Source organism: Astatotilapia calliptera, chromosome 7, assembly GCF_964374335.1.
Source record: "Astatotilapia calliptera chromosome 7, fAstCal68.1, whole genome shotgun sequence".
NCBI lineage: Eukaryota > Metazoa > Chordata > Actinopteri > Cichliformes > Cichlidae > Astatotilapia > Astatotilapia calliptera.
Window position 1 is genome coordinate 61,010,877 of NC_137428.1, and position 12,360 is coordinate 61,023,236.

General features: G+C 40.2%; 2 protein-coding genes across 6 annotated transcripts; both read left to right on the forward strand.

Moving 5' to 3' along the window:
• Window positions 1-125: 125 nt before the first annotated feature.
• On the forward strand, window positions 126-3,162 carry LOC113026908 (kelch repeat and BTB domain-containing protein 11). The gene is made up of 8 exons (XM_026176181.2): window positions 126-757; window positions 846-1,034; window positions 1,127-1,311; window positions 1,378-1,729; window positions 1,871-2,016; window positions 2,139-2,293; window positions 2,488-2,645; window positions 2,775-3,162. The coding sequence occupies exons 1-8, from the start codon at window positions 506-508 to the stop codon at window positions 2,958-2,960; spliced, it is 1,623 nt and encodes a 540-aa protein (XP_026031966.1). The 5' UTR covers window positions 126-505; the 3' UTR covers window positions 2,961-3,162.
• Window positions 3,163-3,620: 458 nt separating this feature from the next.
• Window positions 3,621-11,811, forward strand: cpt1b (carnitine palmitoyltransferase 1B (muscle)). Of its 5 annotated transcripts, none has more exons than XM_026176183.2 (19): window positions 3,621-3,758; window positions 5,353-5,502; window positions 5,592-5,731; window positions 5,874-6,045; window positions 6,171-6,272; window positions 7,732-7,869; window positions 7,954-8,031; window positions 8,229-8,336; window positions 8,426-8,510; window positions 8,749-8,944; window positions 9,044-9,229; window positions 9,307-9,412; window positions 9,498-9,614; window positions 9,735-9,899; window positions 9,987-10,121; window positions 10,558-10,710; window positions 10,807-10,920; window positions 11,039-11,131; window positions 11,226-11,811. In XM_026176183.2, the coding sequence occupies exons 2-19, from the start codon at window positions 5,362-5,364 to the stop codon at window positions 11,355-11,357; spliced, it is 2,361 nt and encodes a 786-aa protein (XP_026031968.1). In that variant the 5' UTR covers window positions 3,621-3,758; window positions 5,353-5,361; the 3' UTR covers window positions 11,358-11,811. The 5 variants fall into 5 exon arrangements, with proteins under 5 accessions (XP_026031968.1, XP_026031969.1, XP_080160912.1 ...); XM_026176184.2 differs by having other exon boundaries at window positions 3,627-3,758; window positions 5,350-5,502; XM_080304786.1 differs by lacking the exon at window positions 3,621-3,758 and adding an exon at window positions 4,629-4,763.
• Window positions 11,812-12,360: the final 549 nt, after the last annotated feature.

The following is a 12,360-nucleotide window of genomic DNA, read 5'->3' on the forward strand; positions in this document are numbered from 1 at the left end:
TACATCTTTCAGCTGCTAAAGCTTTATTTCATGTCTAGATAAGTTTTACAGAGATGTGAAGGTAAGCTAACTACAAAGTAATTTGAGTGACCGATGATGTTCAGACTGAACACTATCCCACCTCTGTGATCCAAGAATAGATCAGGCAGAAAGACTTGCACTGCTCTAAGATTAAGAGACCCTTCTGAGTCCACCTGGTCTGCTGCAGGGCAAGAAACGTTTTCTAGCATTTTATTCGCCGTGCTTATTAGAGCGCCAAGCAGTACGAAATCGGACCCTGACGTTTTGGTGTTTACGTCGTTAAAGGTCACGTGACTGTGAGAGCTGAGGCAGGGAAATGGAGAGCAGCTGACAGCACATGGACTAAAATGCTTCTATTTTTCCATTGTGCAGAGGTTGTTGGAATTCTTCAGCGGGCCTGGCTTACCTTATATGGAGGACCTGCATTTCATTTCTGAATTACAGTGAGGTGCAACTTTGATCCAGACAGCGCTCTGTCATTCAGATGAATAATCTCAGGCAATACGTTATGATACTTTTTGAGTGGGTAAGCTTTTGGCTGAAATGCATTCTTAGAAGGATTTTGGATGCTTTTCCAATAGTCAACAACTGGATAGCGTCCTCAGCTGTCACAGACAGGGCATTATGCCAAACAGACTCAGAGGAATGGAAGACTAATGAAGCGCTCCGCACATATCTCCTTGGAGATGGTGATGAAACCAAGGTTACAGTCCAAACCAGCCCACATGCCTTTCTTGTGAGTATTAAGCAAAGTGTGAGATTTCCAGTCATACTGGTTAACAAAAGGCCGTTTAAAAAACTTGGTTTAATAATTTATTTCAAAGGTGAACCTACAAAGACTTTCAGAGTGCAGTGAGTACTTCCGAGCTTTGTCCCAGTCCAGCATGAGAGAGACCTCTGAGAGCCTCATCCACATGGATCACGTGTCCTCTTCCATCTTCCGCAATCTGCTTGAGTTTTCCTTCAATAATAATTTCAAAGTTCCCCAAAATGAGTTGGGAGCACATATAAAGGTACAGCTTCATATATAAACCTCCTTGGCTAGTAATTCAAATTCCTAGGAGTGACATCATGATTTCTTATATTTCTCTTTCTGTCTCTGGAGGTAAGCAACTATCTTCTAGCAGATGCCTTCCTCTCAAAGTGCCTGTCAGTCCTGACAGATGAGCTCAGCCCATCTAACTGTTTGTCATACCTGAGTCTTGCTCATGAGATCTTTTGTGTGGAACTGAAGATGACAGTACTGACTTACTTGAGTAGAAACCTGCTGGAGCTCCCAGACATCATCAGGTAAGCAAAGTTTCAATTCCCCAATTTTAAATGTTTGTCTTTCACTAAAATCGATTTATACCTCAGGTGCCTGAATGAAGAGGAGAGGGAAGAAGCTGTCCACTTGAGGACTCGAGGAGACCGACACCTCTGCACCCTACGGAAAGAGAACCTGAGTTCTTGGAAGGATCCAGAAACAGAACATGCACGACACATATTCACCCTGCAAGGATCAGAGGACAGTGGAGATTGGTGTCCACTTACAGAGCTTCCCTTTCGGGCTGATAAGTGGTGTATTACAACAGTGGTGCTTTACAACTACTTGTATGTCATAGGAGGTTACAGGGAGCGTATGAAGAGAGGCTGGGAGTTCAGCATGGCTTCCTTTCGATACAATCCCTTTACTCATACGTGGGTCACCACATCTCCTCTGATAAAAGTAAGCAGTCTCCCAGTTTGAGTCTCAAGCAGGTGGCCAGTCTGCCTGTTTGTCTTAGCCCCAGCGAATTCCTCTTGCCTTGTCTTTTTCCATCGTTTATATAACACTAATGAAAAGTGTCGCCATCTGTCATATCCACAGCACAGAAGGCACTTCAGTGCAGTGGCCTGTGAAGGCTGTATTTACGCAGTGGGAGGCTGGTACTTGGACTCTCTAGTAACTCCAGACTCCAGCACAGCTCTCCACACAGCTGTAGAGTGCTATGACCCATGGAAAGATAAGTGGAGGTTTGTTTCCTCTTTGTTAGTTCAAAACAGCTAACAGCTTTCTGCAGCACTTGATGCTTTCTAATTGTTTCTCTTCCAAAAAAAAAAGCTTCCTTTAGTTATTGGTATAATCTCTGCCTCAGGTTTGTGTCCTCATTGCCACTCACTGACTTCCAGTTCACCATGTCTTTGTCCCATGATGTTCCTCTTGCTACGACCCTTGGACAGTGTATCTATGTGCTGGGGAGCATCCAGAGGACTGGAGAGAAGTTGTTACTGCAGTACAACACAAAGAAAGGTGCATACATCTGGAAAAAAGCAACCAAGCTCAGCAAAAGAAACCTGGTTTTATTTCCAGCACAGAAAGCTCACTCTTATGTGTGCTGCTGTCTGGAAAATGCCTTCGGTATAGTTCACCGGCTCTAGATTTACATTTACAAGCTGTACACTGATTCATAAATGGTTCTTTTGAATTCTTTCTTTCTCTATTAGATGTATGGTCTGAACTGCTTCCCACCCTTACCAGAGCCAGCGTAGATCTCCCTACACTTTACTTCCTGGGGGCCACGGACAGGCTGCTTGTGATTGGTGGCAACAACTCAGAGAATGTGGTAACCTCGTTCTGTGCGGAGTCACAGAAATGGGGGCCGGTAAACAATCAACAAACCCACACTCATATTAGAAGAGCACTGGATTATCTGGATGCCTAAATAACATATTCATTCAAAGTAATTTTTCACTCCATTTAAATTGTTGATAATGCTCTTTTTTCCCCCCAGGTTTACAGCGCTGAGAAAGTGGCATTTGCAGGTCAGGGGACAGTGGCTGGTGATCAGATCCTGATGATGCCAAGTGTTGAGCACAACACTGTTGTTAGCATGGACCTCCAAACACTCTCCCTCAAAGCTTTCCCTCCTCTACCCATCTTCACTCGCTATGAAGCTACCTTTTATCTTCATTTCTAATGCTATGGTTAGCATCTTTGCACACATATGTTGTGTGCAGGTTCTTTTGGGCTGAATGTAGTTTGCAATAGCCCAAGTACTTCTAGATCACTTCCCAGTCCTTATGTTGTCCAGTGTTCATATTTCCTAAAATGTAAGACCAGTTTACCCCGCTATGTTGAATGTTTGATTTGTTTACATTAAAATAATGCAGTATATACAATGCAATACCTTTCTTGCCTTGATTAACACCTTCAAGTCCTACTAACCATCACCACCTTGCCATCACCAGTGTGTGAATGTGTGTGTGAATGGGTGGATGACTGGATATGTAAAGCGCTTTGGGGTCCTTAGGGACTAGTAAGGCGCTACATAAATACAGGCCATTTACCATTTACCATTTTAACCATTCTCATCGGTGTCAAATATAAAACTGGTATTACAGTGTTTTATTTATTTTTTTATTGGTGCCATAGCAGAGATGTACTTCTAAGTAGGTGAAATGTCACATGGCTCTCTGTTACTTCTCAACACAGCGCTACAGCGGATTCAGTTACGTAGCCAGTTAGGCTCTGTCTCTGTTTGGTGTCTTGTTACAATGACATGGGAGAGAGAGAGAGAGAGAGAAACCGAGGATGGTGGTGGGGAGGTGTGTAAAGCACAGGAAAGGACAAACTTGACCACAACCTGACGAAAGCCACTCCAAGGGCACAGAGCACATAAGCCTGAGCTCAGAAGAAATTCATTGCCTCACTGACACAAACCAAAGTCATAGCTTTCCTTTGCTCCATTGGTTTAGGCTCACACTGCCCTAAAAAGGTAAAGTTATTTTTGCTCATTTCTACATGTTTGCTTTTTTTTTTTCTTCTGATTGCTTCTAAGTGTAATGCTAAAATTTTGCTTGGGCATTAAAATTGGAATATTATAAGAGGGTTTTCAATAACAGACAAAAATCTTTAGATATCTGCGAGATTTTGAAATTTTTCTATATTAACAAAGCTGCAGAGCTTTTCTAAATCTTAAATTATACCAGTAGGTTTGCACACATTTGCGTGTTGTATTCTGTGTTTATATTTCCATGCCCGTCTGCGGATTGCACACATGCTCAGCCGGTGTACCACTATATCTGGCCACTGAACTTTGTCCCACTTGGTGACTGTTCAGTCATATGACATGGAAAAAGAAATACTAGACCTGCTGCCCCCAACCATTATATGGACTGCTATGGGAAGTCCTGATATTTTTGTTAAGAATTAAGGAAGGTCATCGTATTTCTCAGACAAAGACTGAACCCTTTCAACCTTCAGTGTATTTATTTTGCATTTAGACACCTGTTAAACTTCTGCCAGTGACCCACCTTATCACATTATGAGCAAACAGGACAAATAGAGCCGCTTTCTTTAAAACTGCCGTCAGTCACATCTGTGAAAGATTGTTTTTTTTTTCTTGAGGTTAACTGTGGTATGACAACAGTTAATGAAATACCCAATGTTTAGTCAAACCTGGGCATGGCCCAATGGGGAAAGAAATGAGGGAAATGATGAGGGAGTTCAGTGGCAAGTGCTGAAAATCAGTCTGTAAGTCTCTCAGTGACGACCTTTCAATGGACTAGTAATAAGTAGGCATGATTCAAAATTGGGATCTTTACAGATATAGCTTCTTTTTTCTGTGGAAAATAATTTAGAGTGTGTTATCACCATGAAGTCGTAAATCTCTGAAACCTTTAACAACCACTATTCAGATTTTCATTTTTTACCTGGCATCCAGTGGTTAAGACAGGTGCCGACACCCTCTAGGCCTGTGTGGGACTTTAAACAACAAAAGGTATGCATTTTGGACATTAAGATCTTGGTAGGACAAACATTTGTAGCTGTCATTAAAAAAAAAAACCCCAAAAAACAAAAACATTTTAGTGGATAAACTATTAGTTAAGGCATTACATCACCAGTAGGAGTATTTTACATTTTTTAAATAATTTTATGGTGTGGTTTTTGCTGATTTATTTATTTATTTTTTAAATTTTCCTTCTTTATTTTTCTTCTTTTATTTTTATTTTTTAATTGTTTGGGAGTGTTTTACTTCCTACCAACGTCTCCCCAATAGCCCCTTTTAAAAACAGGGACAGCTGGCCAGCAAAACAGTTGAGGGTCGTAGTTCTAAGTACAGTAATTTTTATATTCATTTTCAGTTATACTGGGTAAGAAACTTAATGGATGGATGGATGAATGGATGGATACATTTTATTGTAAATAAATTTGTTTTCTGGGCACCACTTTGGTCTCTGTAATCCTGAATGAATTAACATTAATTTATTATGTGTATTTTTTATTAGGAGATATTATAAAATATTATAGACCACTGTATTTTTTTTTTTTTTAATGTAATAAGTTCTCAATGCTGTTCATGTTAGCAGAACACAGAGATGGCTGAGGCACATCAGGCGGTAGGCTTCCAGTTCACTGTGCGCCCAGATGGTGTGGACTTTAAACTGAGCCAAGAAGTCATCAAAAATATCTACCTATCAGGAGTGACAGCATGGAAGAAGAAAGCCATTCAATTCAAGGTACAAAAACTGGCACTTAATATGGTAATATCCAAACTGAAAGGAGAGACCTTTTGTTACTAACCAATAGTGGTATTTTATATCCACAGAATGGTGTATTGGCAGGAGTCTACCCTGCCAGTCCCTCCAGTTGGCTAATAGTTGTAATTGCCATGATGAGCTCTTTATATATCCACATAGACCTGTCTATGGGAATGATGGATACCATCAAGGAAAACCTACCATATCGGTCAGTAATCCCACAAAGCCCAGTTTTGAAGTATTTCACTTGACCTTTAGACTTTACTGGACAAGCGATGCGGTTATTTTGAGTCATTTATCTGTTTTTATGTCGTTATTGACAAAGGCGGTGTTTTGCATTTTCTGAGCAGAGACTGTATGTCAGTACAGACACGAGCAGTGCTGAGTGCCATCCTGTTTGCCACAGGACTGTGGCTGTTCCTCATCTACCTCCTGAGATACACTCTTAAAGCTCTTCTGTCCTATCATGGATGGATTTTTGAGTCCCATGGAAAAATGAGTACATCAACTAAAGTGTGGCTGGTATGTTCGTCTCACTTTCATTCATGGCATGACTCTTATTTCATTTGGGACTTTTTGGTTCTGTCATTAAAGAGAAGGGATCTTCACTGATTTTTTTCTTTTTCTGTTTGTTTTTTTGTTACCAGTGCCTGGTAAAGATGTTTTCTGGACGCAGACCCTTGCTCTACAGTTTCCAGGCTTCCTTACCCAGGCTTCCTGTGCCCAGTGTGGATGATACAATTCACAGGGTATGTAGTTACAGTAATGGATTTGCATGATCAGAAACACATATCTTATTTGTGCTCCCATAGTTTTCTAAAAACATAGAAACGTGGTCTGGACATCATTACAAGTAGTTGAGATTTTTATGCATAGAAGCTTTTAGTTATTGTTGTTCCATCAGTTCCTGAATCTAAACTCACACTGAACTCAATCTATACCAGCTGAAGTTCTTGTCAATAATTCAGTTGATATACAAAAACCTATTAGACTAACCAAGCACAGGTACAAAAATACTACCTATGCTGCTCCAGCAGCCTTCCTGCACCCTGCTCAAATTGTGTACAGTTTTTCAGTAGGTTTTTGGGAAGAACTTGGCACGTCCTCTTGCAGAAAAGCTGTCTTGGATGTCTTCCAGAATTTCTGGTTATACCTTTCAACTGATATGTCAATGTTTTGTTAATTAAATTAAATTAAATTTTATTTATACAGCACCAAATCACACCAACAGTTGCCTCAAGGCACTTTATATTATAAGGTGGGGCCCTACAATAATACGTACAGAGAGAACCCCAACAATCAAATGACCCCCTGAGCAAGCACTTTGGCAACATTGGGAAGGAAAAACTCTGTTTTAACAGGAAGAAACCTCCGGCAGAACCATAGAGGGGCGGCCATCTGCTGCGACCAGTTGGGGAGAGAGAAGGAAGACAGGATAAAAGACATGCTGTGGAAGAGAGATAGAGATTAATAACAATTAATGATTCAATGTAGAGAAGTCTATTAACACATAGTGAGTGACAAATGTAACTGAAGAAGAAATACTCAGTGCATCATGGGAATCCCCCAGCAGCCTACACCTATTGCAGCATAACTAAGAGAGGATTCAGGACCACCCGACCCAGCCCTAACTATATGCTTTAGCAAAAAGGAAAGTTTTAAGCTTAATCTTAAAAGTAAAGGTAGTGTCTGTCTCCCGAATCCAAACTGAAAGCTGGTTCAACAGAGGGAGGGGCCTGAAAACTGAAGGCCCCCATTCTACTTTTAAACACTTTAGGAACAACAAGTAGTCCGATAGCAAAGTGCTCTAATGGGTTGATATGGTACTACAAGGTCATTAAGATAAGATGGGGCCTGATTATTTAAGACCTTTATGTGAGGAGCAGGATTTTGAATTCAATTCTGGATTTAACAGGAAGCCAATGAAGGGAAGCCAAAACAGGAGAAATATGCTCTCTCTTTCTAGTCCCTGTCAGTCTTGCTGCAGCATTTTGGATTAATTGAAGGCTTTTCAGGGAGTTTTTAGGACTTCCTGATAGTAAAAAGTAGTCCAGCCTAGGAGTAATAAATGCATGTACTAGTTTTTCTGCATCACTCTGAGACAGGATATTTCTAATTTTAGAGATGTTGGGCAAATAGAAGACATTTTATTACGTGACGTCTGCTTCTATGTAACACTACTCCCTGCGTATGATATTCTTTTCACAGTACCTTGAGTCAGTTCGACCTCTGCTGGACAATGAGCAGTACAATAAAATGGAGCTTTTGGCCAGTGATTTTAAAGAAAACAAAGCAGCTCAACTGCAGAGATGCCTAATCTTAAAATCATGGTGGGCAACAAATTATGTGAGTAGTGTTTTCTGTCTAACATGCTACTGAAATTGTCTTGAATTGTAATGATAGACAATAAAAACCTGTAATTTTCTCCAGGTAAGTGACTGGTGGGAGGAGTACATTTACCTCAGGGGCAGGAGTCCTATCATGGTCAACAGTAACTTCTATATAATGGTATGTAAAACTGTCAGTACATCAGTTGAGCGTTTTTTCATTTTTCTGTTAGTAATGGGAATGAGGTAATAATTTATTTTAAATAATTTAAACACGTCATCTTTAACTTTTCAAATAAATGTGTCTGTTATCTGTGTTTGTTCTCTGTTTTGTGTTGTCACTTTGTTGTGTTTGGTCATTCCATTTATTGTGTGAAGGACCTCTTGTACGTGACCCCAACACACCGTCAGGCTGCAAGAGCAGGAAATGTGGTACATGCCATGTTGCAATACAGACGCAAACTGGAACGTGGTGAACTTGCACCGGTATAGCTTGCCATTACAATTACTCTTTTCTCTCGTTTTATTGCAAGGTTAAACTCTGTGTTGACTTCTATTTAACTTTTTCTGCTCAGCTGAGGGCTTTGGGGACTGTTCCTATGTGTTCTACTCAGATGGAGAGGATGTTTAACACCACTCGCATTCCTGGCATTGAAACAGGTGAGCAAATGTTTAGATCTGTACTGTATGAGTGCTCAATCATCAGTCACAGATAAGATACTTCCCATTGTCCAGTATGCAGCACTAGTGGGTACATCTCTATTAATGATTTCACAGCAAATAGGTTCCATCGCTCTGTAAAGCTACTGGGACATATCTTTGATGCTGTGCTTTCAGTAAGTCACTGTGTGTAACTTAAATTAAATCGAATTTTTTACTGGCTTAACAATCTTTACAGATTTTGTGCAGCACCTGACTGATCGGAAACACCTGGTTGTCTTCCACAAGGGTCGGTTCTTCCAGGTGTGGCTTTACACTGGAGGCCGTCACCTTTTGCCCAGTGAACTTGAAACACAGTTTCAAAGGATTCTCAATGATACATCAGAACCTCAACCAGGAGAGCTCAAACTAGCTGCCCTGACAGCAGGATACAGGTATATACAAACAAAAAACACCTTAAAAAAGCAGGTAAGCAGGTTAAATGTTCAAACACTTTCAGCAGAAAAGGGAAACAGTCTCACTCTCACCCTTAGGGTTCCATGGGCTCAGGCTCGGATAAAATATTTTAGCCAGGGCATAAACAAAGTATCCCTGGATGCAATCGAGTCAGCTGCCTTCTTCCTGACATTGGATGATGAGCCGCAGGGTTACGATCCTGCAAAGACCAACTCACTTGATAGCTACGCCAAGTCCCTGCTGCATGGAAAATGTTATGACAGGTAGGCAAAGAAGACCAAGCCTTTTATTGACTTTGACTAAACTGATTCCCTAAAAGAAGTTGGGGTTTTTCTTGCAGGTGGTTTGACAAATCTTTTACATTGATCTCTTATCCAAATGGAAAAATGGGTGTAAATGTTGAACATTCTTGGGCTGATGCACCAATTGTAGGACACATGTGGGAGGTAGGAAAAGTGTTCTGAAAATATCCTAAAATAATGATTCAAAGAATGCAAATTTTCTTCAGCTGCATTTTTTTTTTCTTTTTAGTATATTCTAGCAACAGACTGCTTCCATCTTGGATACACTGAGGAGGGACATTGTAAAGGGGATGTGAACAAAAACCTGCCTCATCCCACTCGACTACAATGGCAGATTCCAAATGAGGTATAGAAAAATTTGTATTTATTTCTTATATCCAGTATTGTTTTTAGTTTTTTCTTTTAATTTAATGGTGTTTTAGATCTGTACACAAACTAATTAGGATATTCTTTTACCCTCTCTAAGTGCCAAAATGTCATTGAAACGTCATACCTCTCAGCCAAGCAGATAGCTGATGATGTGGACTTCCATGGCTATCTGTTTGCTGAGTTTGGAAAAGGCCTGATCAAGAAGTGCAGAACAAGCCCTGATGCCTTTATTCAGCTGGCCTTGCAGCTGGCCCAGTTTAGGGTAGGCCTGCCATAGTTCATAGAATCACTGACATTTCTTTAAATGTATCTACAACCATCAACTAATAGATAACTCTTTGCTTTATAGGACCAGCATGTGTTCTGTCTGACGTACGAATCATCGATGACACGTATGTTCAGAGATGGGCGGACAGAGACAGTGCGCTCCTGCACTTCTGAGGCGGTTGCATTCGTCAGAGCCATGGAGGACGCTGGTGCGACGGTAGGCAAAACAAATAACCATGTCCACAACAAATAAAAAGGTCATATCATTCAGCTGCTCGATAGGTGTGTATAAAGAGAATCACAGGTCAAAGGCATTTTAATGGAGAAGTCTTTAATAAAAAATAGACAACAACTTTGGACTTAATGTGGTTTATAATGTTTATCTTGTAGTCACGGGATGTTCATGTACTCAGTTTTAGATTTTCCGATGGGTCACATTGTTAAAGAACATGTTGTTCTACTAAGACCATGGTGACCAAGACCTAGAGGTAATGTGTGTCAGTGTCCTGGACTTTAAGCTCTTGGATGTTCTGACAGGGTCAAGCTGGTACTTTCCTTCATTGATAAAGAAATCTAAAAATTATTTAAATGCAGTTTTTATTTATTTATTTAGAAATATTAGAAACTACATTGCCTGTTGTTTATGTTGTCAGAATGCCCAGAGACTTGCCCTGTTTCGGAAAGCAGCAGAAAAGCACCAAAACATGTATCGTCTGGCCATGACTGGTTCTGGGATCGATCGTCACCTTTTCTGTCTCTATATAGTATCTAAATACCTTGGTGTTGACTCACCATTTCTTACTAAGGTTAGCTCTATTATCTATCATGTGTTTTTAATGTGTTTTTGCTGTATAATGCTCTTTTCCAAACTAAATTCACTGTCTTTGCGTAATGCTTAAAAGGTGCTTTCGGAGCCCTGGAAGTTGTCCACCAGTCAGACTCCACAGCAGCAGCTCAATTTAGTTGACATCAACAAGTTCCCGAAATATGTGTGTGGTGGGGGTGGATTTGGCCCTGTGAGTTAATTTGATGCAATATGAACATGTGCAAAAAGTTACAGTCATAGCTTTCTTACCTGCTGGCCTGATCAAGGAGGGCTATGTGAAATGTAACAGCATCTCTTTGTTATCTTAGGTAGCTGACGATGGTTACGGTGTGTCTTATATCATTGTTGGGGAAAACCTCATCACATTCCACATCTCCAGCAAGTTCTCCAGTCCTGACACAGTAAGACAGAAAAAAAGAGCACTGCATACTATAGATCCAACTCTTCCTGTTTTTATCTCTTGCTCTGATTGCTCCTTCTCTGTCTGACCTGCAGGACTCATATCGGTTTGGTCAGCATATTCAAAAGGCCATGCTTGACATCCAAGCTCTCTTCAAGCCTGAAAATGATAAGACAGCACAGAATGCAAAGTATGTCCATCTGGAAAATGGGAAAAAGCACATATAACAGAGAGTGTGGCAGGGTATGTTGGATTTGGAGCACATACAACCTGTGACTCAGTCTTCAATCATAAAAATAAAACAAGGCTCTGGTGACAGGTTGGGCTACTGTGGTGAGTCACAGCACAGGAGCTTGGCATTCCTCTCAGACAAAAACAATATTTATTACACATCTATGTTTTTCCTGTTTATATTCCGGGATAAAGAAATGTATTTCTTTTTACACAATAGTTCCTCACATACACATACCACCCTCACTGTATATAAATCCAATGTAATGTAAATAAAGCTACAATATGTATTTATTCATGATCTTATGAAAGCTGTAAATATATCTGCCAATGTGTTTTTGTATTTGCAGATCTAAATTATTTGTTATGTGCCTGTATTTAAGAATTTGCTGTTGATTTTAAGGCGGCTGTCATTAGTGATTAAAAATATAACACACTAAATGCAACTAATGCATAACTAGTGCAGTCATCATCAGTGATTTCTGTGGCACTGCTGTGGAAGATTGGAAAATTCAGTTTGAAATGATTACATCAGCTGTGTGTGTGTATAGATAGACAGATATATGACATAGTGTAGGGACTGAAAGAGGCATGACAGAGCAGCAATGCACTGACAGGTCTTAGTGAGAGCTGTGGGAAATTTGCTGTCAAAATTAGGAGATTGTTGTTCAGGAGAGTGAATTGTCTCCTTAAACTCTTGTGCAAGCATTGCTCCATGAATACAAATCAATAGAAAATAGTTCATCATACTGGTAAATTTGTGGATGACATACAGTATTGTGCAAAAGTCTTAAACCAGCCCTAATTTCTTTATATTTGGCTTCCAAGGACCCAGGTGTATTTGTAATTACTTTAAGTAGTCTTGAGCTCCGAAAGATTTCTGAAGATCATTCAAAGTTTTTCTGTGGACACTGGCTGCTTTTTCACTGTTTCTGTACAGACTAGTCTTTGTTTTGGGTTTTTTTGTTTTGTTTTGTTTTTTTGGGGGGGGGGGGGGGG

Bases quoted from the DNA above. Each gene is read 5' to 3' on its own strand.
- LOC113026908 (XM_026176181.2), top strand. From the start codon at position 506: ATGAATAATCTCAGGCAATACGTTATGATACTTTTTGAGTGGGTAAGC. The intron at 1,730-1,870 runs GTAAGCAGTCTC...TCATATCCACAG, and splicing joins CCACATCTCCTCTGATAAAA to CACAGAAGGCACTTCAGTGC. The intron at 2,294-2,487 runs GTGCATACATCT...TTTCTCTATTAG, and splicing joins GCAGTACAACACAAAGAAAG to ATGTATGGTCTGAACTGCTT.
- cpt1b (XM_026176183.2), top strand. From the start codon at position 5,362: ATGGCTGAGGCACATCAGGCGGTAGGCTTCCAGTTCACTGTGCGCCCA. The intron at 8,337-8,425 runs GTATAGCTTGCC...TTTTCTGCTCAG, and splicing joins AACGTGGTGAACTTGCACCG to CTGAGGGCTTTGGGGACTGT. The intron at 9,615-9,734 runs GTATAGAAAAAT...ACCCTCTCTAAG, and splicing joins AATGGCAGATTCCAAATGAG to TGCCAAAATGTCATTGAAAC.